Here is a 25,503-nt window from a genome sequence, read left to right as displayed (position 1 = left end):
TGGTCTATTAGTCCATCTATACTGACCTCCATCAGGTTGCAAATTGAATAAAAAAAATTTCTGCATCTAGCTCTGAAAAAATATTTGGGCTTCTAGCGGTGTGTGGGACTTGGTCTATTAGTCCATCTATACTGACCTCCATCAGGTTGCAAATTAAAAATAATTTTTTTCTGCATCTAGCTCTGAAAAAATATTTGGGCTTCTAGCAGTGTGTGGGACTTGGTCTATTAGTCCATCTATACTGACCTCCATCAGGTTGCAAATTAAAAATAATTTTTTTCTGCATCTAGCTCTGAAAAAATATTTGGGCTTCTAGCAGTGTGTGGGACTTGGTCTATTAGTCCATCTATACTGACCTCCATCAGGTTGCAAATTAAAAATAATTTTTTTCTGCATCTAGCTCTGAAAAAATATTTGGGCTTCTAGCAGTGTGTGGGACTTGGTCTATTAGTCCATCTATACTGACCTCCATCAGGTTGCAAATTAAAAATAATTTTTTTCTGCATCTAGCTCTGAAAAAATATTTGGGCTTCTAGCAGTGTGTGGGACTTGGTCTATTAGTCCATCTATACTGACCTCCATCAGGTTGCAAATTGAATAAAAAAATTTTCTGCATCTAGCTCTGAAAAAATATTTGGGCTTCTAGCGGTGTGTGGGACTTGGTCTATTAGTCCATCTATACTGACCTCCATCAGGTTGCAAATTAAAAATAATTTTTTTCTGCATCTAACCCAGCCAATAGTTTTGGCCTAATACCACAGTTTGGCCACTCAGCTCTGCTCGGTTACCATCCATTGTTTTTTTGTGCAAACAACTCCAGAGTTGTGAATTAGTTAACCACCAAAATGAGTGGAAAAAGGCCTGCTGCTGGTGGAAAGGGGAATAGGCGTGTTGGGAAGGGGAAAAAAGGTTGTGTCCGTGGGGTAGGTGCAGAAGAAAGACCATCTTCCAGCCAAACTAAAATGTCTACTTCTTTTAGCGGACAATGTGATAAGATCCCTTTCTTACGGCCACGCCAATCGCTACAAATTCCAGATGAGGCACAAAAACAGCAGGTGCTTCAACGGATATCAAGTGCTCCTTTAAGTGGGCTCTCCTCCACATCAACTTCAACATCACAAATACTCCAGTCCTCAAAGGTGTCACCCAAATCGCACTTGCTTCCTCACAGCTCCCAAATCTCCAGCTGCCCGTCTGAGTATGAGGTAGAACAGATGGTTGAGTCTGCAGAACTGTTTACTCATACTATAGCCTGGGAATCAGAGGTCGACTCCAGCGCTTCTGTGAATCCAGACGAGGAAATGATCTGCACTGATGCCCAGAATCTTTATGAGTCGGATCCAGGACCAGACGCAGAAGGTTCTGACCATAATGTAGACCCTCATTCCCAAACTGTAACTCCTGTTGGTGGAGACAATGAGGAAGACGATGATAAGACTCAAATACCTGATTGGAGCGACAACTTTAGTTTTTTGTCAGGGCAGGAACAGGTTGGCTCTGAGGACGACGGGTGTGATAACGCACAGGGTGATGATGATGAGGTCGGAGATCCCACTTACTGTCAACCCACAGTCAGCCAAGAGATGAGGTCAGCAGAGGAGGTGGAGGAAGATGCTAGTGACGACGAGGTCAGGTTGCGCCTTCCTGGACAGAGACGTAGTACTGGAAGCACGTCAACAACTGCATCCTCAAACACAACTCTGCCTCTCACCACAAGTCGTGGTGGCTCTTCAGGTCGCATGGGTGCTAAGCCTTGCATAGCCTGGGCATTTTTTCAGATCGATAAAGATGACCCAACTCGTGTTATCTGTAACATTTGTCAGCAAAAGCTAAGTAGAGGCCAAAAAATACATAGTTTGAGTACTTCATGCATGAACCGGCACATGGACATGAAGCATAAGTTGCAGTGGGAAGCTCAGTGTGCTACAATGCGGTCTAGCCGGCCGGGCCAACCACCGTCTGCCATATCTTGTGCATCCGCGGCCTCTTCATCCTCTGTGACTGGGGGGACAGCAGTCACACCTGTTTTGGGGCGCAGACCTGCCACCTCTTTACCCGCAACAGCCAGCGTGATTGGCAGGTCATCATTTTCTTTGGAGGTGGTAACACCAGCTGGTCTTGAGCGCTGTCCGACATCGATAGCACCACCTTTGGATCAAGGCAACCTAACATGTCCGCCTGCATCTTCCTCACAGACCGGCAGTTTGCCGGGGACACCCTTATCAACCCCGTCTAAGCACAATAGCCAGCCCTCGGTCCCTCAGATGTGGACAAGTAAAAGACCATTTCCTCCTAGCCATGAGAAAGCTAAGAGGTTGAATTTCACCATCTGCAAGCTCTTGGCTACAGAAATGCTGCCTTTCCGCCTGGTGGACACAGAGGATTTTCGAGACCTTATGTCCGTCGCAGTGCCCCAGTACCAGATGCCCAGTCGGCACTACTTCTCAAAGAAAGGTGTGCCTGCGCTCCACCAGCATGTCGCACACAACATCACCGCTTCTTTGAGAAACTCTGTGTGTGACAGGGTGCATTTCACCACAGACACTTGGACGAGTAGGCATGGACAGGGGCGTTACATGTCGCTGACTGGGCACTGGGTAACTATGGTGACAGCAGGACAAGGGGCTGCTGTCCAAGTCTTGCCGTCCCCACGAGTTGTGCGTCAATCCTCTTTATGTCATTTTTCCTCCACTGCTTCTGCCTCCTCAACCTCCTCTCGGTCTTCCACCTGCACCCAAAGCCTGTCTGGTCATGCCACAAGCTTTCTAACTGCGCAGAAGGGATCCTGCACACCTCCTTACTATGCTGGCAGTAGGGCTCAACGTCATCAGGCGGTTTTTACATTGAAATGTCTGGGAAATGTGAGTCACACAGCTGAGGAGTTGTGGTCAGCTCTGGAGAACCAATTTCATGAATGGTTGTCTCCACTGGACCTGAAACCAGGGAAGGCCGTGTGCGACAATGCTGCAAACCTGGGTGCGGCCCTTCGCCGGGGCAATGTCACACACGTGCCTTGTATGGCTCACGTGTTGAACCTGGTTGTCCAGCAATTTTTAGCCCACTATCCCAGACTAGATGGCCTTCTGCAGAGGGCACGGTCGCTGTGTGCTCACTTCCGCCGTTCGCATCCCGCAGCTCAGCGACTTACATCTCTACAGAAGTCGTTGGGCCTGCCACTTCACCGGCTAAAATGCGATGTGCCTACCCGGTGGAATTCAACTCTGCACATGTTGCAGCGACTGTGGCAGCACCGACAAGCCCTGGTGCAATACGTTCTGACGTATAGCCTGGGCCAACGAGATTCAGAGGTGGGGCAAATCACGCTGGAGGAGTGGTCTCAGATCAGGGACCTATGCACCCTTCTGCACAGTTTTGAAATAGCGACGAAGATGTTTAGTGCTGACGATGCCATTATCAGCATGACTATTCCGGTGATTTACATGCTGGAGCACATGTTAAACAGAATTCGGAGTCAGGTGGTGGCACAAGAAGAGGTGGAGGAAGTAGAGGAGGAGGAGTTGTATGCGGAAGGGCTAACATCTGCAAGGTCCAGACGGTCGGCAGCACCAAGGCGGCAGGCATGTGAGGGTGGGGGAGATGGTTTAACCAGGGCGCATGGTAGCAGCCAAACTAGTGAGGAAGGTGCAGGAGCCCAGGAAGAAGTGGAGGACGAACTGATGGAAGACTCATCAGATGAGGGAGACCTTGATCACATTTCTGTTGTGCGAGGTTGGGGGGAGAGGACAGAGGAAGGAAGCATGATTGTTACCTCGCCACCAACACAACAGGGACTTGGTGCTCCTGGATGCGCAACACACATGAGTGCCTTCTTGCTGCACTACCTGCAACATGACCCTCGAATTGTGAGAATTAGAAATAATCCTGACTACTGGGTTGCCACACTGTTAGATCCCCGGTACAAAAGTAAATTTGCAGAAATTATTCCTGCCATAGAAAGGGATGCACGCATGCAGGAGTATCAGCAGAGACTGTTGCAGAATCTTACATGTGCTTTTCCACAAAATACCAGTGGTGCACGTAGTGAATCTCACAGTTCCAACTTGCCAACCGTGGGACCGTCAAGTGTTCAGCACTCAAACCGTAACAGAACCACAGTATCTGCTGGTAACATCAATTTTGCGGAATCATTTCACCACTTTTTTAGCCCATCCTTTGCAAGGCCACAGGAGACAAGAAGTCTGACACATAGTCAACGCCTAGAGACGATGGTACAGGAGTATCTCCAAGTAAACATTGAAGCCACGACTGTGTCACTGGACCCTTGCTCTTTTTGGGCTTCCAATCTGGATAAATGGCCGGAGCTAGCCACTTACGCCTTGGAGATCTTGTCATGCCCCGCAGCCAGCGTTCTGTCTGAACGTGTGTTCAGCGCTGCTGGTGGTGTGCTGACAGATAAGCGCACGCGGCTCTCCACTGATAATGTAGACAGACTCACGTTCATAAAGATGAACAAATCATGGATCCGAAACGACTTTTCTACCCCTGTGTCATCCTGGGGAGAGTAAAAGCTTGATGATTGGTTAAAATCACCCTACCAACCGTTTTAAGCTTTCAAATTACTAATCATGTTTATCTGTATCTTGACTGGAAAATAATTTGGGCTTTGTAGCAGTGTGCAGCACTGATCCTATTAGGCCATCTATAATAAGCTTCACCAGATTTAAAATTAAAAATAATTTTTAGCTGCATCTAGCCCGGAAAATAATTTTGGGGCTCCGAGATGCGCAAGACACATAAGTGCCTTCTTGCTGCACTACCTGCAGCATGACCCTCATATTGTCAGAATTTGAAGTAATCATGACTACTGGGTTGCCACACTCTTAGATCCCCCAAACTTTTCGATCAACCTTTTCATTTTAATAAAGACCAAAAAAATGGTCATTTTTGAAATTATAAGCATTAGCAGGTTGTTAGAAACTGAAATCAAACAGTTTTCAACTCAAAACTTTATTCTAGGTGATGTTACATTTTCACATAGGACCCCTTGTTCGAAAGGAGCTTCTGAACTCTCTCGTCCATTGAATTTGTCAGGTTTTGGATGGTTTCTGCTTCAATTGTTTTGCATGAGGACAGAATACCCTCCCAGAGCTGTTGCTTAGATGTGAACTGCCTCCCGCCATCATAGACACTCCTTTTAATGATGCTCCAAAGGTTCTGAATGGGGTAGAGGTCAGGGGAGCATGGGGGTCACACCATAAGTTTGTCCCCTTTTATGCCCATATCAGCCAGAGATGCAGATGTTTTATGTGCAGCATGAGATGGTGCATTATCATGCAGAAAAATGATCTTGCTGTGAAATACACGGTTCTTCTTCTTGAACCATGGCAGGAAGTGCTGTTTGAGAAAATCCACATACATTATGGAGTTCATCTTTAGCGCCTTCAGGGATCCTAAAGGGGCCGACAATCTCTCTCCCCATGATTCCAGCCCAAAACATTACTCCACCTCCTCCTTGTTGGCGCTGTAGCCGTGTTTGCGTGGGGTGTCCATCAACCAGCCATCCTCCACTCCATCCATCTGGACCATCGAGCGCTGCACGGCACTCATCCGTGAACAAAACAGTTTTGAAATCAGTCTTCATGTAATGTTTGGCCCACTGGAGCCGTTTCTGCTTGTGTGAAGTGGATAGAGGAGGTCGACAGGATGGCCTATGCACAGCTGCAAACCTCTGAAGGACCCTGCATCTTGTTGTTCGGGGGACGTTGGAGGCACAAGCAGCTTCAAAAACTTGTCTGCTGCTATGACAAGGCTTTTTTGCCGCTGCTCTTTCAACCTGACGTAATTGCCTGTAGGAAAGAGTCCTCAATTTGCCCTTATCAGCACGCACACGTGTGTACTGTGAATCAGCTACATACTTCTTGATTGCCAAGACACTTCATCCTGATCATCGCACAATGTTGATTGTAGTCATGCCTTGACCTAAACACTCCACAATTTGTTGCTTCTCAGCAGCCGACACATCCTTTTTCTTTCCCATTTTGGCAGAAAATGTAGGCTGCTTAATAATGTGAGAGAGCCTTCTTAAGTAGTCTTGCCTTTCATTGGACACACCTGCCAAACTAATTAGCACAGGTGTCTGCAATTGCTTACAGTGATATAAAGAGCCCTGACACACATCACCATCAATGAGTTTAACTGACAAACAAACAAATTCTTCCCTTATCACTCCTAAACACTTTTTGCATAATAATTTGGAACGCAGTGTACATGTGCTTTTCCACAAAACACCAGTGGTTCACGTAGTGAATCTTACAGTTCTAACTTGCCAACCGTGGTCTGTATGGAATTGTTCAATAAAGGGCCCAAAATTAAGATAACATAGATGGGAGAGGTCTCTATGAATAGGAATTCCTAAGTATTTGATACCCTGTGAGGGCCAGGCAAAGGGAAAGTTGGACTGGATGGAATCCTATATGGATTTGGGGAGGGAGACATCGAGGGCCTCAGACTTCGCTGCATTGATTTTAAAATTTTACCATGTAACAAAGTGATCTATTTCAGCCATAACAGCAGGGATGGATATATGTGATTGAGTGATATATACTAGGACATCATCAGCAAATAGAGAGCACTTGTACTCGGTGCCTCCCACCTCAATCCACCTAATATTGGGGTTATGGCGAATTGATGAGAGCAGGTGCTCCGTCACTAGGATGTATAAGAGAGGGGACAGAGGACATCCCTGCCTTGTCCCATTGGTGATTGTGAAAGGTGTTGAAAATGTTCTGACGCACCCCCTGGGCCTTGGGACACCCGGAGCCGGACCCTTTTTGGTGGATGCTGGTGGTTGTAGTCTTCGTGGCGGCGACCCGGTTCCGTGGCTCAGGGCGGTCAAACCAGTGGCGGAACTATTTATGTGGTTTTGATGTTTAAATGTCCGACTACGCCACCCGTGGATTGCGGTCAGAGTGAACCGCCGCTACAGGGCAGACCGCTGAGGCTGGTGTTGTGGGTGCAGCAGAGCGTAGCATAACTCCCCACGGGAGGAGTATAGCCTCAGGGCAGTGTATGCGGAGGATGGGGGTGATGGTGCAGGGCAGCAGCAGTAACGACACGGAGTCAGTGATGCAGTCCAGGGCCTTTACTCACAGTTCTTATTATCCAGACCACGTCTGCAGGTAACGGCTGCCCACGTCGTACTGTGCTCACCAGGTGAGGGGCTCAGACAACTCCCAGATAACTTTGGAGCACTTCACAGGACCCCCTTTGTGTGTCCTTTGTCTGGCCTTTCTTACCAACACTTCTGTCCGGCTGCCTCGGGCCTCCTCTTGGTAAACTTGGCGCCAGTTTCCCTGACCCTATGTGGTGCCTTCCTAGCGGGTGTAGCGAGGGGCTGCGCCACATAAAATGTCAGAGCCTCCGGTTTCTAGCTGAGGGTCGTTTCCTGCCTCCACTAGTTCGGGGACCGGTCTCCCCCTTTGGCCTGACCCCTCCACGCAGGTGGATTCGGGCGTGCGGTGGCGACTCGCCCATCCGCACCCCTGGGATCCCTTCATTCCTCGTTCCTGGAGCCTTCTCCGCTCCTCTTCCTTCCTTCTCCCTCTTCCAGGCCTGGGCCTCTGTTACTAGGCCCGCCTCTGGAGCAGAGCTCATGCAGAGCCCCTGCTCCCTGCCACTTCTGCTCAGATTTCTCTGCACTGAACTAAGATGGTGCCCACCTTTTATACTCCCTTCTCAATGCACCCAGGAACTGCTTCCTCCCTGCTCCTGCACTACAGGGTTCCCCTTCCTCAGTGTTCCCTCCCCCCACTCCAGCCAGGGACAGGGACTGTCGTGCCCATCTCAGGGGCATATTGGTCGCCCTGCCCCACGGCAATGTGGTGTAATGCATGCAGGTGTCGGGTCCTGATCCACACTCCATCCTTACCTGAGAGTGAGATATCACACCTCTGGGTGAGGTGCAATACGTCTGTAGCAACCGAGCCCTCAAGGTGCTACAGTTCCATTTATCTTCAGCCTAGGTGACGTATTGCGATACAGGGCCGTGATTTTGGCTATAAAAGGGTCCCCTAGACCCCTACCCCAAGCTTTTTAAGAGAATCATATATGGCGTGCCAGGAGACTCTATGGAATGCTTTCTCAGCATCCAACGAGAGTATCTAATTACAAATTTTTAACTGCATCTAGCCCAGGAAATACTTTGTGCCTAGTAGCAGTGTCTGCTAGTCAGCGGATTATCCCGGCTGTTAAGCAAGCTACACCACCTGTAGTTTGGACACTTAATTTTTTCAAAGGAAATGCTTCGGGACCACGGGATACTTAGTGAAGAGCATCAGGAGGCACCCCAAGGCATAGGGGCTGGGACTGGCACTAGGATGCCTTGCGGTGGACAGCCGAGCTCGATCCTTATAAAAGCTTTTTAACTGCAGCAGCTTTAGTGGACGCTACTGGAGCTGGAATTACGCGGCTGCTGGCATGAGACTTGCCCTCCAATAGATCCTTGTAAATGGATTTAAAGTGTATTCATTCAAATTAGAGGGACAATTTAAATTAAAAAGCTTAGAGCTGCCTCCACCACAGGGGGGCTCTCTCGACCCACCAGCGGACAGGCACCAGTATTGGGAGAGGGGGGCTGGCCGTCAGGGTTCACCGCGGCTCTGGCACAAACCCGGCGACACGGAGGTGGCACGGGCAGGAGCGGACTGGCCGTCTCGGCTTCTCACTTTTTGGATTTTAGAAGGGCATGACATGCCTATATCTGTGTCTCCCCCTCCTTTTACTCCTCCACCTCTTTTCTTTTCGCATGACTATATGTACTTGTCACTTTTCCATGTGTTAGTTGTGTCTTCTGAGCAGTTTGTCAGCTTTTGGACACCTTTGAAGGTGTTTTCTATGTGTTTCTATGTGTTTTTGTTTGCCTGCCATTGGTTTTAACGGTGTTCGAAGGTGTTCGACGAACAGTTCGACGAACTGTTCGGCGAACACACGGGTGTTCGACGAACCGAACCGAACTCGAACACTACGGGGGTGGCTCAACACTACTAATGACGCATAACATTTCAGATCGGATGTATTGAACAAGAGAGCCAAGGACTCCAATTGTGGGTTTGAGCCTCTGATGTCATCATAGCATTAATCTCACAGATTTCTAAGAATCTTATACAAATTTACTTATTACTGGAATTTTACATGTTCTTTTTATTGACTATTTTGTGAATTATTTAATAATACATTGATCACCATATGTCGAGGTTATTAACGTGTCTAATATTTTGAACATCTTTCATGACTGTGTTATATCTGTTGGAATTTGGAAAGTGTGCATCTGAAAATATCGCTGTTAATACTTATCTGTAATGAGTACTGGAGGGCAATGGCAGGACCTATTAATTTCTGTTTATAATGTCACTTTGGTTATTGAAAGAACACGCTAACTATATTATGGTTATTGTTATTTAAAGGGAACCTGTCATGTAAAATAACTCTATTAACTTGTAGATATGGGGTTAATCTGTAGGTTAGTAACGTCCTAAAATTGTGCGACACCCGCACTGAGAGCCCCGCTGCCAGGAGGAAATTCATTTTATTTTCATGGCACCATTCGACTTTCAATCACAGAGGTGAGGCCGGCATGGTTTCAGTCATCGCTCAGTGTTTAAACAGTAGTGGCTATAACCACACCGCTGGCACTGACTGACAGTAGCATCAGCATTAGGGCCGGCTGTCATTCAGTGCCAGGATGGCGGTTACAGACACTGCACTCTATACACTGGTTGGCACCGCATGGTGTCAGAATGCTGTAAACCTCAAGATGAACAGGTTCCCGTTAAGGAGCTTATAGCAAGTTTTTTTTATAATAAAAGTGACATTTTACATTCTCAATATAGCTTTTTATTAACCTCAACATTGGAAAACAAAAACTTAAATTTATCCTTCGCTATTTATTTCATATGGGGCTAAGAATTTACCAGCAGGCAGTGACTCTCCTGCTTACTTTGACCTTTCATCAACAGAGCAGCTCTTTCTCTTCCAGTCTGCTTTATCAATGAGGCATCATTGCTGACATCTTGCTGCTTGACAGCTTGCTCCCTGTAACGGGGCTGGATGGTGGAACCTCTGTGCCTTGGAACAAGGAGGGACCCCGAGGGGCAGGTGTTAGTCTGGGGACGACATTGTAATTGAGCAGGTGGCTCCCACGGGTCAGATAGCGGGGACTGACCAGTGTAGCGGGTGGACACAACAGGAGGGTAGCAGTCTCTGGGTGAGCAGACGGGTGGTCACGGCAAGTGACGGCAGAACGGGTAAGAGTCTCTTGGTAGGCAGGCAGGTGGTCACGTCAAGTGACGGCAGAGCAGGTAAGAGTCTCTTGGCTGGCAGGCAGGTGGTCACGGGAAGTGACGGCAGAACGGGTAAGAGTCTCTTGGCAGGCAGGCAGGTGGTCACGGAAAGTGACGGCAGAGCAGGTAAGAGTCTCTTGGCTGGCAGGCAGGTGGTCACGGCAAGTGACAGCAGGGCCTCCAGGTAGGCTATCAGGCGGGTAGCAGGTGAGCGCTCCCAGGTGAGCGGGCTAGCAAGTACGGCAGGTAGCAGGCAGGTAACTGTCAGGTGCTTCCTGGTCCGTAGGTGGACTTGCCCATAGACAGACTGGTGGATGCTTGAGACCGACTGTCGGGTTGAAGAGCAGACAAGCAGGCAGACTGGACTGGTAGTCACGCCGGCAATGGGACCTGATGGCTGAAGCAGAGGGGAGTATGCTTTGCAACAACTTTGCTCGGGCACCTCCATTTTGGAGGAGGTGCCTTATATATGGGAGGTCCTCCGGCTATTGGCCGTGGACTCCTTAGAACGGCGCACGCGGTCCCTTTAAGAGAGGGGGAGCGCGCGCGCGCCCTAAGCACAGTGCCCGGGAAGGAGCGCGCGCCGGCAGCAGCGAGGGAAGGAGCGCTGGAGGACGCTGCGCCCAGAACAGGAAGGTGAGTGGGACGGCGCCTCTGCCTAGCAGGGGGCAGAGACGCCGATGCTACAGTGCCCCCTCTTTAGGCCCCCCCTTTTTTAGGCCAGAGAGAAATTTCTCAAGGAGAAAAGGGGCGTTGATGTTCTCCCTGGGTTCCCAAGTTCTTTCCTCAGGACCAAACCCCTTCCAATCCACCAGAAAAAAGGTTCTCCCCCTTACCCTCTTGGTGGCTACTCTCCACCTCAAAGACGTCCTCAGCAGAAACCGGAGCAGGAGGAGTACCTGGATTATCGGAAAAAGTGTTAAGGAGGAGGTTTGAGGAGGGATACGTGGAAGGAGTTGGGAATGCGTAGGGTGGTCGGGAGTTTTAATTTGTAGGCCACTGGGTTAATTTGCCTGAGAACTTTGAAGGGTCCGATGAATCGAGGGTATAACTTGTAGGAGGGTACTTTGAGCCGCACATGTATGGAGGAGAGCCAAACCTTGTCTCCAGGATGGAATTGAGGCGGATCCAGATGTCTCTTATCAGCATATCTCTTCATCCGCTCGGAGGACTGAAGAAGAGCGGTCCTGGTACTCTCCCAAATGGTAGAAAATTCGCTGACAAGAGACTCCGCGGCAGGGTTGTCCACAGAAGCGGAGACGGGAACTGGAATCCAGGGATGTTGGCCACAGACTATAAAGAAAGGGGACTTGGAAGAGGATTCGCTCTCATGGTTATTATAAGAGAATTCGGCCCAAGGTAGGAGATCCACCCAATCGGAATGGTGGGCATTAACGAAGTGCAGGAGGTAACTGGTAAGGATCTGATTGATCCGCTCCACTTGACCATTGGACTGTGGGTGGTAAGCGGAGGAGAAATCCAGGGTGACGTCTAGCAGCTTACATGTGGCTCTCCAGAAGCGTGAGGTGAACTGAACCCCACGATCCGACACGATGTGGAGGGGTAGGCCATGGAGACGGAAGATGTGGCGGATAAAGTCTTTAGCCAGTTCGGGTGCAGATGGGAGACCAGGCACGGGAATGAAGTGGGCCATTTTCGAAAAGCGGTCAGCGACCACCCAAATGACTGTACACCCGGCAGAAACAGGAAGATCGGTGATAAAATCCATAGCTATATGCTGCCATGGAGCAGCAGGTACGAGAAGGGGCAAGAGATGGCCGGCTGGTAGGTGTCTGGGCGCTTTGTTACGGGCACAAGATGAACAGGCCGCGACGAAGTCTACAAGGTCCTTACGCAGGGTAGGCCACCAGTAATGCCGGGTAATGAGCTGGAAGGTCTTCTTTTGGCCAGCATGGCCAGCTAGTTTAGAAGAATGGCCCCAACGAAGAACCCTCTCCCGATCTGATACTGCTACAAACGTCTTACCGGGTGGGAGACGAGTCAGATCCAGGGGGCCCACCTTCATTACCTTGGAGGGATCAATGATGTGCGTAGGCTCCTCCTCTTGATCGGAGGACAGGAAGGACCGGGACAAGGCATCAGCTTTGATGTTCTTGTCCGCCGGATGGAAATGAAGGATGAAGTCGAAGCGGGCAAAAAACAAAGACCACCGGGCCTGGCGAGGATTAAGTCTCTGGGCATTTTGGAGATATGCCAGATTTTTGTGATCCGTGTAGATGATCACTGGGTATAGAGCCCCTTCAAGCAGATAGCGCCACTCCTCCAGTGCTAATTTGACGGCTAGCAATTCACGATCTCCTATAGAGTAGTTGTGCTCAGACGAGTAGAAGATTTTGTAGAAGAAGTCGCAGGTTACCATTCTCCTGGTAGAAGATTTTTAGGTGAGTACCGCTCCGGCTCCGGAGGAGGAGGCATCGACCTCCAGGTAGAATTGTTTATTGCAGTCTGGACGGTGCAGGACGGGGGCAGAGACAAAGGCTTTCTTTAAGGAAAGGAAGGCCTCCTCGGCTTCCGGCGACCATACCTTGGGATTTGCCCCCTTACGGGTAAGCGCAGATATAGGAGAAGTCTGGGACGAGAAATGTGGGATGAAAAGATGATAGTAATTGGCGAAGCCCAGGAATCGCTGCATCGCCTTCAACCCCTCCGGACGAGGCCACTTTAGGACAGCAGAGAGCTTCTCGGGATCCATTTGCAGGCCTGTCTGGGAGATAACATAGCCCAAGAATGGAAGGGAGGTCTGGTCGAAGAGGCACTTCTCTTATTTGGCATAGAGGTGGTTCTGCCGAAGCCTAAGCAGGACCTGACGAACATCCCTCCGGTGTGGGGAGATCCGGAGAGAAGACCAGGATATTGTACAGGTACACCACCACGCAGGAGTACAGGAGGTCCCGGAAGATGTCGTTGACCAGTTCTTGAAAGACAGCGGGGGCATTACAGAGTCCGAAGGGCATCACACGGTACTCATAGTGACCGTCCCGGGTATTGAATGCTGTCTTCCACTCGTCTCCTTGACGGATACGGACCAGGTTATATGCTCCCCGTAGATCCAGCTTGGAGAAGATCCTGGCGCCTTTGAGACGGTCAAACAACTCGGAGATGAGCGGCAGGGGATATTTGTTTTTTACTGTGATTTGATTGAGTCCTCTGTAGTCAATACAGGGACGTAGCGAGCCGTCTTTCTTTTTGAGAAAGAAAAATCCGGCTCCAGCCGGGGAGGTAGATTTTTGGATAAATCCCCTAGCCAGATTTTCTTCAATGTATTCAGACATGGCCCGGGTTTCGGCCGCGGACAATGGGTAGATACGCCCACGGGGTGGAGTGGCACCAGGTACCAGGTCGATCGGGCAATCATATGGCCTATGGGGTGGCAACATCTCTGCCTCCCTTTTACCGAAGACGTCTGCAAAGGGCCAGTATGGAGCCGGGAGACCCGGTAGATTAGCTGGAGTAGGCGGAGGGCAAGCGGGGCGGACCGGAACCAGGCCGGTCTTGAGGCAGTCTGGACCCCACCGGAGTACTTCACCGGATCGCCAGTTCAATACAGGTTCATGTGTCTGGAGCCAGGGTAGACCTAGCAACAGGGAGTGAGAGAGTACGGATAGCACATGGAAGGAGATCTTCTTAGAGTGCAGCATTCCCACCTGCAGAGTTAAGGGTTCAGTGACGAGCAGGATGGTCTCCGGAAGGAGTCTTCCATCCACGGAGGCAACTGACAAAGGTTCAGCGAGCGGCTTGGTGGGAATACGGTATGTCTCTACCAAGGACTGGGAGATGAGGTTCCCAGCAGCTCCAGAGTCCAGGTGGGCGATCTCAAAGTGCCGATCCTCTCCCCAGGAGATAGTGACAGACAGAGTCAGGGATGGAGAGGACTATTTTTTGTCTAGGACGACCTCTCCGAGCAATCCTAGACACCGGCGTTTCCCGGCCTCTCCGGGCAGGAATGGATCAGGTGCTCCTTGCTGCCACAATAGAAACAGCTCCCCTCGGCCCGGCATGACTCCTGGAGGGATTTGACCATCTTGGTCAGGTCGACCTGCATGGGCTCGGGTGAATGCGCCCGGGGTGTGGTTGAAGAAGAGACAGGTCTCTGGAAGGTAGGAGCAAGGTGGGGAAACCTTCTCACACGGGTGGTCTCCTTGGTACGTTCCTGGAACCGGATGTCAATCCGGGTAGCAAGTGACACCAGGTCATCCAGGGTGGTAGGAATGTCCCGACCGGCAAGTTCATCTTTAATCCGACCGGAAAGACTCTCCCAGAAGACAGACAGCAGAGCCTCATTACCCCAGGCAAGCTCAGAAGCGAGGGTACGGAACCGTATGGCATATTGGCCCACGGTGAGACTTCCTTGGCGGAGACGTAGCAGAGATGAGGCAGATGAGGTCTTTCGTCCTGGTTCAACGAAGACTTTCCGGAAAGCTGTGAGGAAAGCTGACAAGTTGTATACCAGGAGATCCCCTCTCTCTCACAGGGGATTTAGCCAAGCCAGTGCCTCCCCAGTGAGATGGGACATGATGAATGCCACTTTGGCCCGGTCGGAGGTAAAATGATGTGCCAAGAGTTCAAAGTGCAGGGTGCACTGGTTTATGAAACCTCGCACCAAAGCGGGGTCTTCTCCACCAAAACGAGGTGGTGCAGAGAGACGGGGGTTGGGGCTGGATGCCATGGTATAGGTGGGCAGCGGCGCTGCCGGGACGGGAGTTGTGCGATTCGCGGCGGATGCCGATGGAGTAGTCAGTGTGTCCAGGCGGGAATTGACATTCTGCAGATGGTTCAGGATGGTTTCCTGTTGGGATCTCTGATGGGAGACTTCATGGTATAGGTCAGAGAGCGAGGGAGCTTGGGTGCCACCGGATTCCATGGCCCGAGCAAACTGTAACGGTGCCGGATGGTGGAACCTCTGTGCCTTGGAAAAAGGAGGGACCCCGAGGGGCAGGTGTTAGTCTGGGGACGACCTTGTAATTGAGCAGGTGGCTCCCACGGGTCAGATAGCGGGGACTGACCGGTGTAGCAGGTGGACACAACAGGAGGGTAGCAGTCTCTGGGTGAGCTGGCGGGTGGTCACGGCAAGTGACGGCAGAATGGGTAAGAGTCTCTTGGCAGGCAGGCAGGTGGTCACGGCAAGTGACGGCAGAGCAGGTAAGAGTCTCTTGGCTGGCAGGCAGGTGGTCACGGGAAGTGACAGCAGAACGGGTAAGAGTCTCTTGGCAGGCAGGCAGGTGGTCACGGAAAGTGACGGCAGAGCAGGTAAGAGTCTCTTGGCTGGCAGGCAGGTGGTCACGGCAAGTGACAGCAAGGCTTCCAGGTAGGCTAGCAGGCGGGTAGCAGGTGAGCGGGCTAGAAAGTACGGCAGGTAGCAGGCAGGTAACTGGCAGGTGCTTCCTGGTCCATAGGTGGACTTGCCCATAGACAGACTGGTGGATGCTTGAGACCGACTGTCGGGCTGAAGAGCAGACAAGCAGGCAGACTGGACTGGTAGTCAGGCCGGCAACGGGACCTGAGGGCTGAAGCAGAGGTGAGTATGCTTTGCAACAACTTTGCTCGGGCACCTCCATTTTGGAGGAGGTGCCTTATATATGGGAGGTCCTCCGGCTATTGGCCGGGGACTCCTTAGAATGGCGCGCGTGGTCCCTTTAAGAGAGGGGGAGCGCGCGCGCGCCCTAAGCGCAGTGCCCGGGAAGGAGCGCGCGCCGGCAGCAGCGAGGGAAGGAGCCCTGGAGGACGCTGCGCCCGGAACAGGAAGGTGAGAGGGACAGCGTCTCTGCCTAGCAGGGGGCAGAGACGCCGATGCTACACTCCCCATAGTTAGGCAGCACCTGTCAAACAGCATGACATCAGCAGAAAGGTCCCATCATCAGAGCAGAGCAAAAGTGAAGAAGCTGCTGTGACATGGCATCAGCAGAAGCAGAAAAATCACACAAAAGGATCAGTCTGTGGCCATTCTGAACCAACAGAGATTGTCGCAGAACAGGCAGGTAGATGGAACTACCTACTCGTAAGTTCTTAACTCCATATGAAAAAAATAAGCAAGGTCCCGGATAACCGCTTAAAAAAAGTGCAAATGGAAAAATTAATTTGTTGCAAACAAAAACAAGGCTCAAAACATCAAAAACACAATAAAAACAGTAGTAAATGCAATAATGAATAAAGCCCCATGTTGTAATATTTGGCCATTATATGGCACTGGCATTTAAGTATTTTAGGGCACTGGTATCTGAGCACTGTGTGGCAGTTATACTTAGGTGCACCATTCCATTGCAATTAGTTTAATTTTCCACTACAATCATCTTTTGCTCTTCTCCAAACAAAAGTAAAGGGTCTGTATTATGTTTTTTTCTAATAAAGCTTTGCAAACTTCACCCAACTCTAGCAATTTGAAATGGGAATCTGCTTATACCCTAAAGGCTAGTGTTTTACGACATCTTGTATCCCACCAAAAAAAGAACAAGAGCACGCCGAGTTTTTGATTTTCCACTTCTGTTGAGATAATTCTATTGCCAGTTTTAAAAATGCATTATTATTTCAAGGCAAAATAGTTCTCAAAACATTTAATGTAGAAATATAAAGTACATTTCCAAATGCAATTTAAAATGATTTAATCCATTTTAAATGATCATGTCATAAACACAAATAAACTTTCATTTCTTTTTCTACCTTTTTGTTATTCCATCTGTGTGCAAAAAAATCCCCAAAGACATAAAACCATAAAAATAATAAAATGAAAGTGTCTTTCACAGAAGGAAGAATAACAACATGGTTTTAAGATTTCAATTTTGCAAAAGTGAATTTGACTTACCACATCTATTATTTGTAGAAGAGAAAGCTGTAGCTCTACAAGTAAGGGCTGGGAGTCATTCACTACAGGTCTTTCTAGGCGATTGTAATTTTTTAGCAGTTCTCTGTAAAGTTTCCTTTGGTATTCACCCTGATGGGTGCCTTAAAGAAATAACACTTCTTTAATAATGTGATTTAGAAATACTAAACATTTAATACAAATGCACATTTAAGGGTATCTTGACAAGCACAGAGCGTAGAGATGATCAAATCGATACACTGTGAATCAACTTTGAATTGAAATTCCTGAAATTCGCAGGTGATGACGAATTTGAACAATTTGCAATTTGATTCGCGTGGATTGCAAAAAGAAAATGCCTTGAATTATTTCACAAATTGCTGAAGAGAGAGTGGGCTCACATAATGTCAGGCACAGCCACGTAGGCTTCCCGATAATGCCTTGCAGCTATCACATCACAAGATCAAGCACAGCCAATGAAGGAGGACTATGACAGGCTCTAAAAGATGCAACAGGGAAAGCAGCAGCTACAGTCATATGAAAAAGTTTGGGCACCCCTATTAATCTTAAGCTTAATGTTTTATAAAAATTGGTGTTTTTGCAACAGCTATTTCAGTTTGATATATGTAATAACTGTTGGACACAGTAATGTTTCTGCCTTGAAATGAGGTTTATTGTACTAACAGAAAATGTGCAATCTGCATTCAAACAAAATTTGACAGGTGCATAAGTATGGGCACCTCACCAGAAAAGTGACATTAATATTTAGTAGATCCTCCTTTTGCAAAAATAACAGCCTCTAGTCGCTTCCTGTAGCTTTTAATGATTTCCTGGATCCTGGATGAAGGTATTTTTGACCATTCCTCTTTACAAAACAATTCCAGTTCAGTTAAGTTTGATGGTCGCCGAGCATGGACAGCCCTCTTCAAATGATCCCACTGATGTTCAAAGATATTCAGGTCTGGGGACTGGAACGGCCATTCCAGAACATTGTAATTGTTCCTCTGCATGAATGCCTGAGTAGATTTGGAGCTGTGTTTTGGATCATTTTCTTGCTGAAAGATCCATCCCCTGCGTAACTTCAACTTTGTCACTGATTCTTGAACATTATTGTCAAGAATCTGCTGATACTGAGTGGAATCCATGCGTCCCTCAACTTTAACAAGATTCCCGGTGCCGGCATTGGCCACACAGCCCGAAAGCATGATGGAACCTCCACCAAATTTTACTGTGGGTAGCAAGTGTTTTTCTTGGAAGGCTGTGTTTTTTTGCCGCAATGCATAACGCCTTTTTGTATGACCAAACAACTCAATCTTGGTTTCATCAGTCCACAGGACCTTCTTCCAAGAAGAAATTGGCTTCTCCAAATGTGCTTTTGCATACCTCAGCCGTCTCTGTTTGTGGCGTGCTTGCAGAAACGGCTTCTTTCGCATCACTCTTCCATACAGCTTCTCCTTGTGCAAAGTGCGTTGTATAGTTGACCGATGCACAGTGACACCATCTGCAGGAAGTTGATGCTGCAGCTCTCTGAAGGTGGTCTGAGGATTGTCCTTGACTGATCTCACCATTCTTCTTCTCTGCCTTTCTGATGTTTTTCTTGGCCTGCCACTTCTGGCCTTAATAAGAACTGTCCCTGTGTTCTTCCATTTCCTTACTATGTTCCTCACAGTGGAAACTGACAGGTTAAATCTGAGACAGCTTTTTGTATCCTTCCCCTGAACAACTATGTTGAATAATCTTTGTATTCAGATCATTTGGCAGTTGTTTTGAGGAGCCCATGATGCCACTCTTCAGAGGAGATTCAAACAGGAGAACAACTTGCAAGTGGCCACTTTAAGTAGCTTTTCTCATGATTGCATACACCTGGCTATGAAGTTCAAAGCTCAATGAGGTTACAAAACCAAAAAAGGCTTTAGTAAGTCAGTAAAAAGTAGGTAGGAGTATTTAAAACAAGAAAATGATAAGGGTGCCCATACTTATGCACCTGTCAAATTTTGTTTGAATGCAGATTGCACATTTTCTGTTAGTACAATAAACCTCATTTCAAGGCAGAAACATTACTGTGTCCAACAGTTATTACATATATCAAACTGAAATAGCTGTTGCAAAAACACCAATTTTTATAAAACATTAAGCTTAAGATTAATAGGGGTGCCCAAACTTTTTCATATAACTGTATTTTAGGGTTGTACAGCCTAGGGATAAGAGGCCAGGGGGCACAGCTCATCATTACACATAGAGATAGAAATGCCTAAATCAGAGTATGGTATACTACTATATCACTGAAGAAATTAGAAAATGGGAGTGGTAGTCTCAGTCTGTGAATAATAATAATACAGAGATTTAAGTGATAGGAAGGTTCTGAACCTGCAGAGTCAGTGTGATTGTGAATTGTTTGATCTGTGATATGCTTCAGTACAGCACCTCGATAACATCATATTTTTTTCATTCTTGATGTACTGAAAAAAATAGGTTAATTAATTATCATCATTCTAATTTTAGCACTGAAGAAAAATACTTGTCTATGATAGTAAGTGTGCTCCCTGGCAAGTGATATAATTTTTTTTACCTGTTTTTTTAAAAGAGACAAAAGAAAAAAATCTGAACATTTCTGAAAGTTAAATGCAAGTCTCTACTATGCAAAGTGTGCATGTTTTGAAAATGTTTTATTTTTTGCGCACGTATAAATATAATAGTCCAATAATAAACCTGTAAGTGGCAGATACTTATTTTTGGGATGTTAACCTACCTAGCATTTTTGTCATATCCTTTTTGACAAAGCCATTGTGTTTAAAAATATAAATAAAAAAGGACACATTCATTTTCCTTATCTGTTTTACTAGTCCAATTTCACCCCCTCACCCCTGAGCCTGTTTTCACCTTCATGACCGGGCCAGATTTTACAATTCTGACCACCATTCTGTCAATTTATGAGTTAATAACTCTGGAACGCATCAACGGATCCCACTGATTCTGAGATTGTTTTCTCAAGAGATATTGTACTTCATGATAGTGGTAAAATTTGTTCGATATGATTTGAGTAAAAATCAGAAATTTTGCGAAAATTTGGAAAATTTTTCAATTTTCAAACTTTCAATTTTTATGCCCTTAAATCAGAAAGTCATATCATACAAAATAGTTAATAAATAACATTTCTCACATGTATACTTTACATCAGCACAATTTTGTAAAAAAATATTTTTTTTTATTAAGAAGTTCTAAGGGTTAAAAGTTGGCCAGTGATTTCTCATTTTTCCAACAAAATTTACAAAACCATTTTTTTAGAGACCACATCACATTTGAAGTGACTTTGAGGGGTCTATATGACAAAAAATGCCCAAAAGTGACACCATTCTAAAAACTGCACCACTCAAGGTGCTCAAAACCACATTCAAGAAGTTTATTAACCCTTCAGGTGCTTTATAGGAATTAATGGAATGTCGAAGGAAAAAATTAACATATGACTTTTTTTTCACAAAAAAACTTACTTTAGACTCAAATTTTTCAATTTTTACAAGGGTACAAGAAAAAATGGACCTCAATATTTGATGTGCAATTTCTCCTGAGTACGCCGATACCTCATATGTGGGGAAAAAACATTGGGCGCACAGGAGGGCTTGGAAGGGAAGGAGTGCAATTTGACTTTTTGCAAAATTTGCTTCAATAATTTAGCAGATGCCATGTTGCATTTGGAGAGCCCCTGATGTGACTAAACAGTGGAAACCCCCACAAGTGACACCATTTTGAAAACTAGACCCCGCAGGGAGCTCATCTAGATGTATGTTTTTTAGCCCCAAAGTTTGCATTTTCACAAGGATAACAGGAGAATTTTCACCATAAAATTTGTTGAGCAATTTTTTCTGAGTACACCGAAACTCAATTTGTGAAGGAAAACTACTGTTTTAGCACACAGCAGGGAATGGAAGGGAAGGAGCGCCATTTGACTTTTTGAATGCAAAATTTGCCTGAATAATTAGCGGACGCCATGTCGCATTTGGAGATCCCCTGATGTGCCTAAACAGTGGAAATCCACCCACAAATGACACAATTTTGAAAACTAGACCCCGCAGGGTACTTATCTAGATGTGTGGTGAGCACATTGAACCACCAGGTGCTTCACAGAAATGTATAATGTTGAGCCATGAAAATAAAAAATTCACATTGTTCCCACAAGAAAAAGCTCTTTTAGACCCAATTTTTTTATTTTCAAAGGGGTGACAGGAGAAAATGGACTACAAAATTTGTTGTGCAAATTCTCCTGAGCACGCAAATACTCCATCTGTGGGGGAAAACTATTGTTTGGGCTCACGGCAGGGCTCAGAAAGGAAGGAGTGACGTTTTGTAACGCAGACTTAGATGGAATGGTTTGCTGGTGTCATGTTGCGTTTGGAGAGCCCCTGAACAGTGGAAAACCCCTACAAGTGAACCCATTTTGGAAACTAGACCCCTCAAGGAATTTATTTAGATGTGTAGTGAGCACCTTGAACCCACTGGTGCTTTCCAGAATTTTACAATGTTGATCTGTAAAAATGAAAAAATATATTTTTCCTATAAAAATGTTGTTTTAGTCCCAATTTTTTTCATTTTCACAAGGATAGCAGGAGAAAATGGACCCCAAAATCTGTTGTTCAAATTTTTCTTTGCACACCGATACCCCATTTGTGGTCTAAAACTACTTTTGAGGCACAGTGCAAAGCTCAAAAGGGAAGAAGCAGCATATTGGAGTTCATATTTTGTTGGACTGGTTTGAGGGTGCCATGTCACATAGGCAGAGCCCCTAAGGTGCCAGAACAGAAGACCCCCATAAGAGACCCCATTTTACAAACTACAACTCTCAATGAATTCAACTAGGGGTGCAGTGATCATATTGACACCACAGGTAGGTCACAGAATTGTATACCATTGGGCAGTGAAGAAAATTTTACATATATTTTACATTTTCACACTTGTTTCCAGAAACAAGCAGCAGTGGATTTTGCTGAGTGAAAATTGCAAACTGCCATTGTAATAACCTGTACATTGTAGTGACCAGTACATTGTAGTGACCAGCACGTTGTAGTGACCAGTAGGTTGTGCCCAGCTCATGTTTCTGGAGACACGCACCTGTAAATTAGGCGGGCTCTCATCTCTACAGAAATGCTAAACATATGGACACTAAATGCGGTTTAGGCACACACTGGAGCTCAGAATGGAGGGGGCATTTGGATTTGGGAGTGAAGAATTTGCTGGATTTCTTTTAGAAGCGAGGAGCCATTTTGCTTTTCCAGAGCCTTTGTGCTACCAGTGAAAACTCCTATATTTCCATTGACAGATGACGGACCTGAGTGGGGAGTTGCTTTTTTTATGGATTGATTTTAAGCTTTTCTTAGGAACATTTTACATAACATTTTGGATCATATTTATCTGGCACTCTACGCTGAGCACTTATATCGGGGTTTCCCTCTAAATCTCTGAGTGTTGTGCTTTATATGATATCCCCAAAGGATCCATTCACTATAATGAGGTAGCAGAGTTACTCTGGACTCTGTCTTGCCTCTGTACAGTGTTGTCCTTTTTTTTAGAAGTGCACAAAACTGTGGCCAATGGCTTTTTTATGGACACTTAAAAAGACAGACACCGCAAGATCATAGGCCAGATGGCGTCCACACAGTGCCTCCATCTGCCTCATCATAGGGAATCTTCCGCCGGGGGTTCCATCTGAATCATGTATTTTAGAGATTTACACGGAAACCCTGGTGTAAGTGCCCAGCGTAGAGCGCAGGATAAATGTGCTCTGAGCCTTACTGCGATCTTTGGGAGGCAGAATCAACAGCAGGTGATGAATTGGTTTTATTTATTTTTTACGCCATTCCTCATGCGGTATAAGTGATTAGACGACTTTATTCTTCGGGTCGATGCGATTACAGCGATACCAGATTTATAGCTGTTTTTTATGTTTGGCTGCTGTCACACACTAAAAGACACTTTTTATTGCGAAAACTAGTTTTTGCATTGCCATATTTTGAGAGCTATAATTTTTCCATATTTTGGCCGGCAGAGACAGAGAGCTTGTTTTTTGCAGGACGAGTTAACATTTTTATCGGTACCATTTTCGGGCACATGACAATTTTTGATCGCTTTCTATTCCGATGTTTGGAGGATAGAATGAACAAAAACCAGCAATTCAGGAATTGTTTTTTAGTTTTTATTTTATGTCGTTCCGCGTGTGGTAAAATTGATAAAGCAGCTTTATTCTTCGGGTCGGTGCGATTACAGCTATACTAAATTTATATAGTTTTTTATGTTTTGGCGCTTTTACACAACAAAAACTATTTTATAGAAAAAATAATTGTTTTCGCTTTATTCTGAGAGCTAAAACTTTTTTATTTTTCTTCTGATGGAGCTGTATGGTGGCTTGTTTTTTGCAAGACAAGATCACATTTTCAGAGATACCATATTTATTTATATTAGTCTTTTTTATCACGTTTTATTTCACTTTTTGTTCGGCAGTATCTCACGATAAAGCATTGTTTTTTGCCTCGTTTTTGGTTTTGTAACTTTTTTTATTATTATTTTGTGATTTTTGTTTTTATATTTTTACAAAACAATATCACTTATTTTTACTTTTTTACTTTGTCCCACTATGGGACATTCACTTTTTTCAGCCTGATCGCTTATAAAGCATAGGGATGCAGGAGTATTCCTATGGCTTATAAACTGTCAGTGCTGCACTGATGCTCTGGGCATGATCTATCAACTTTGCTAGCTCTGGTGACCCGGATGTCATCATGTTGACATCGGGTCACCATGGCAATGATCTGGCCCCCATCAAGACATCGCGGGGTCGCTGATCCAAGGGCAGAGGGGCTTCCTCCTTATACCTCGCTCGCTAAATGCTGCGATCGATATCGATTGTAGCATTTGGCGGGTTAAAGTGCCGGGAGCAGTGCAGGCACCATTCCTGGCACTGAGTCCTGAGTGTCCTGGCAGCAATGACCTGCACACAGCCCCTTGTGCGCGGGCAATCGCCATAATGTATATATACTGCATTGGTTGGGAAGTCCTTCGCGACCATGACGTTTATATACTGCAAATGTCGTAAAGGGGTTAACAACCAAACACACCACAAAAATATTGCTGGCTTCTGCCACATCTTCCTTTCCTTGCGTGTTTTTACCTAGAAATGTAGTTCTTTATTGTTACCTAATTTTTGTCAAAGGGGAGAGTTTAGACAAAAAATATATATATTAGAAAATTTCTAAAAAAAGCTTAATGTTTTGCATAACTGTTTCACTACTCCAATTTAACAACTGTACACGCAACAACAATGTTGCTGGCTTTTGCAGCATCTTGCGTTCTCAAGAGGGAGGACTGCCAAAATGTCACCCAGTTGTGGTCGTTTTCTCTGATACGATGCCTCTGCCCGACCCAAACTGGAACAAAGCTTCCACCTCGTCCACACCTTACCATTTTAGATTTATTACATCGTGGTGAAAGTGGTTAAAGTGGAACTATTGATATTACAGGATGAATGTATACATATATTTTTGATAGATAGAAGCTTTGAAATGAAAATGGTAGAGCTGCTAACAGCAGCAGCACCACCACCACTGTTGGCACCAGCTGTCAAAGCAGTAGTAGTACTAAATGCAGGTCATATCTCCTTTGACTCTGGCAAACATATTGGTAGCAAGGAAATGGAGAGCATAATGGAATATACATATGTCATACCACTCATCCTAGTCACAGAAGTTCTGTTCAGTCCACTTCCTATGCCGGCATAACACTTAAAGTTGAAAATAGCAGAATTTCAATTCTGTTAGTTATTTCTGTTCTGTCGCTTAGTCATCTAACACACAGCACTCCAGGGGCCAGGGAAGATACTTCACCAGAACAACTTCTTCCAAGTTGTCATCCACCTCCTTAGCCTCATACTTGTTTTTGTATCAGCCATTTTGCATCCTCAAGTAGTACATGGTTCGTGTCATCATTACCATCTTTGTTATCCACCCCTACTGCTTGACAGACTATAAGTACTCCTTCTCCTTCTCCATGTTACTGCCAGACTTCCATCCCTAATTATGTGTAGAGAAAACAGGTGTATGCTCCCAATCACCTGCTTGCATGCCAACTAAACTCTGAAATGGTCAAGTTGCTGGTAGTGCAGTCACTGTCATACCACATAGTGGGGTCTGTTGAATTTCAAGAAATGATGGCATGCACTCAGCCTTGCTGGAGGATACACAGCTGCCATTATTTCTGATAAATAGGGATCATCTCTCTGTGCTCTCACATGCAGGATAGCATAGGCTCTCATCTTGTCTATGAGCTGCGAAGTACCCTGCACCGTAGACACCTGAAGCAACAGCTATGGACAGAGATAATACATGAGTTTCATGGTCTACATGGTGA

At 46.3% G+C, this 25,503-nt stretch overlaps 1 protein-coding gene across 1 annotated transcript in view; it reads right to left on the bottom strand.

Annotated features, from left to right (window-relative positions):
- LOC141171354 (neuronal acetylcholine receptor subunit alpha-7-like) overlaps positions 1-25,503 on the bottom strand; it is a 645,132-nt gene that overhangs the window by 452,786 nt on the left and 166,843 nt on the right. The window contains exon 2 of the mRNA XM_073655206.1: positions 17,116-17,255. Within this exon, the coding sequence (XP_073511307.1) occupies positions 17,116-17,255 (140 nt within the window). The remainder of the gene's footprint in view (positions 1-17,115; positions 17,256-25,503) is intronic.

The sequence above is a fragment of the Phyllobates terribilis genome, unplaced genomic scaffold, assembly GCF_046119375.1.
Source record: "Phyllobates terribilis strain yellow unplaced genomic scaffold, ASM4611937v1 Scaffold_1__5_contigs__length_1240528914, whole genome shotgun sequence".
Classification (NCBI taxonomy): domain Eukaryota; kingdom Metazoa; phylum Chordata; class Amphibia; order Anura; family Dendrobatidae; genus Phyllobates; species Phyllobates terribilis.
Note: the sequence above shows the minus strand (reverse complement) of the source record. Positions and strands in the feature narration are given on the sequence as shown.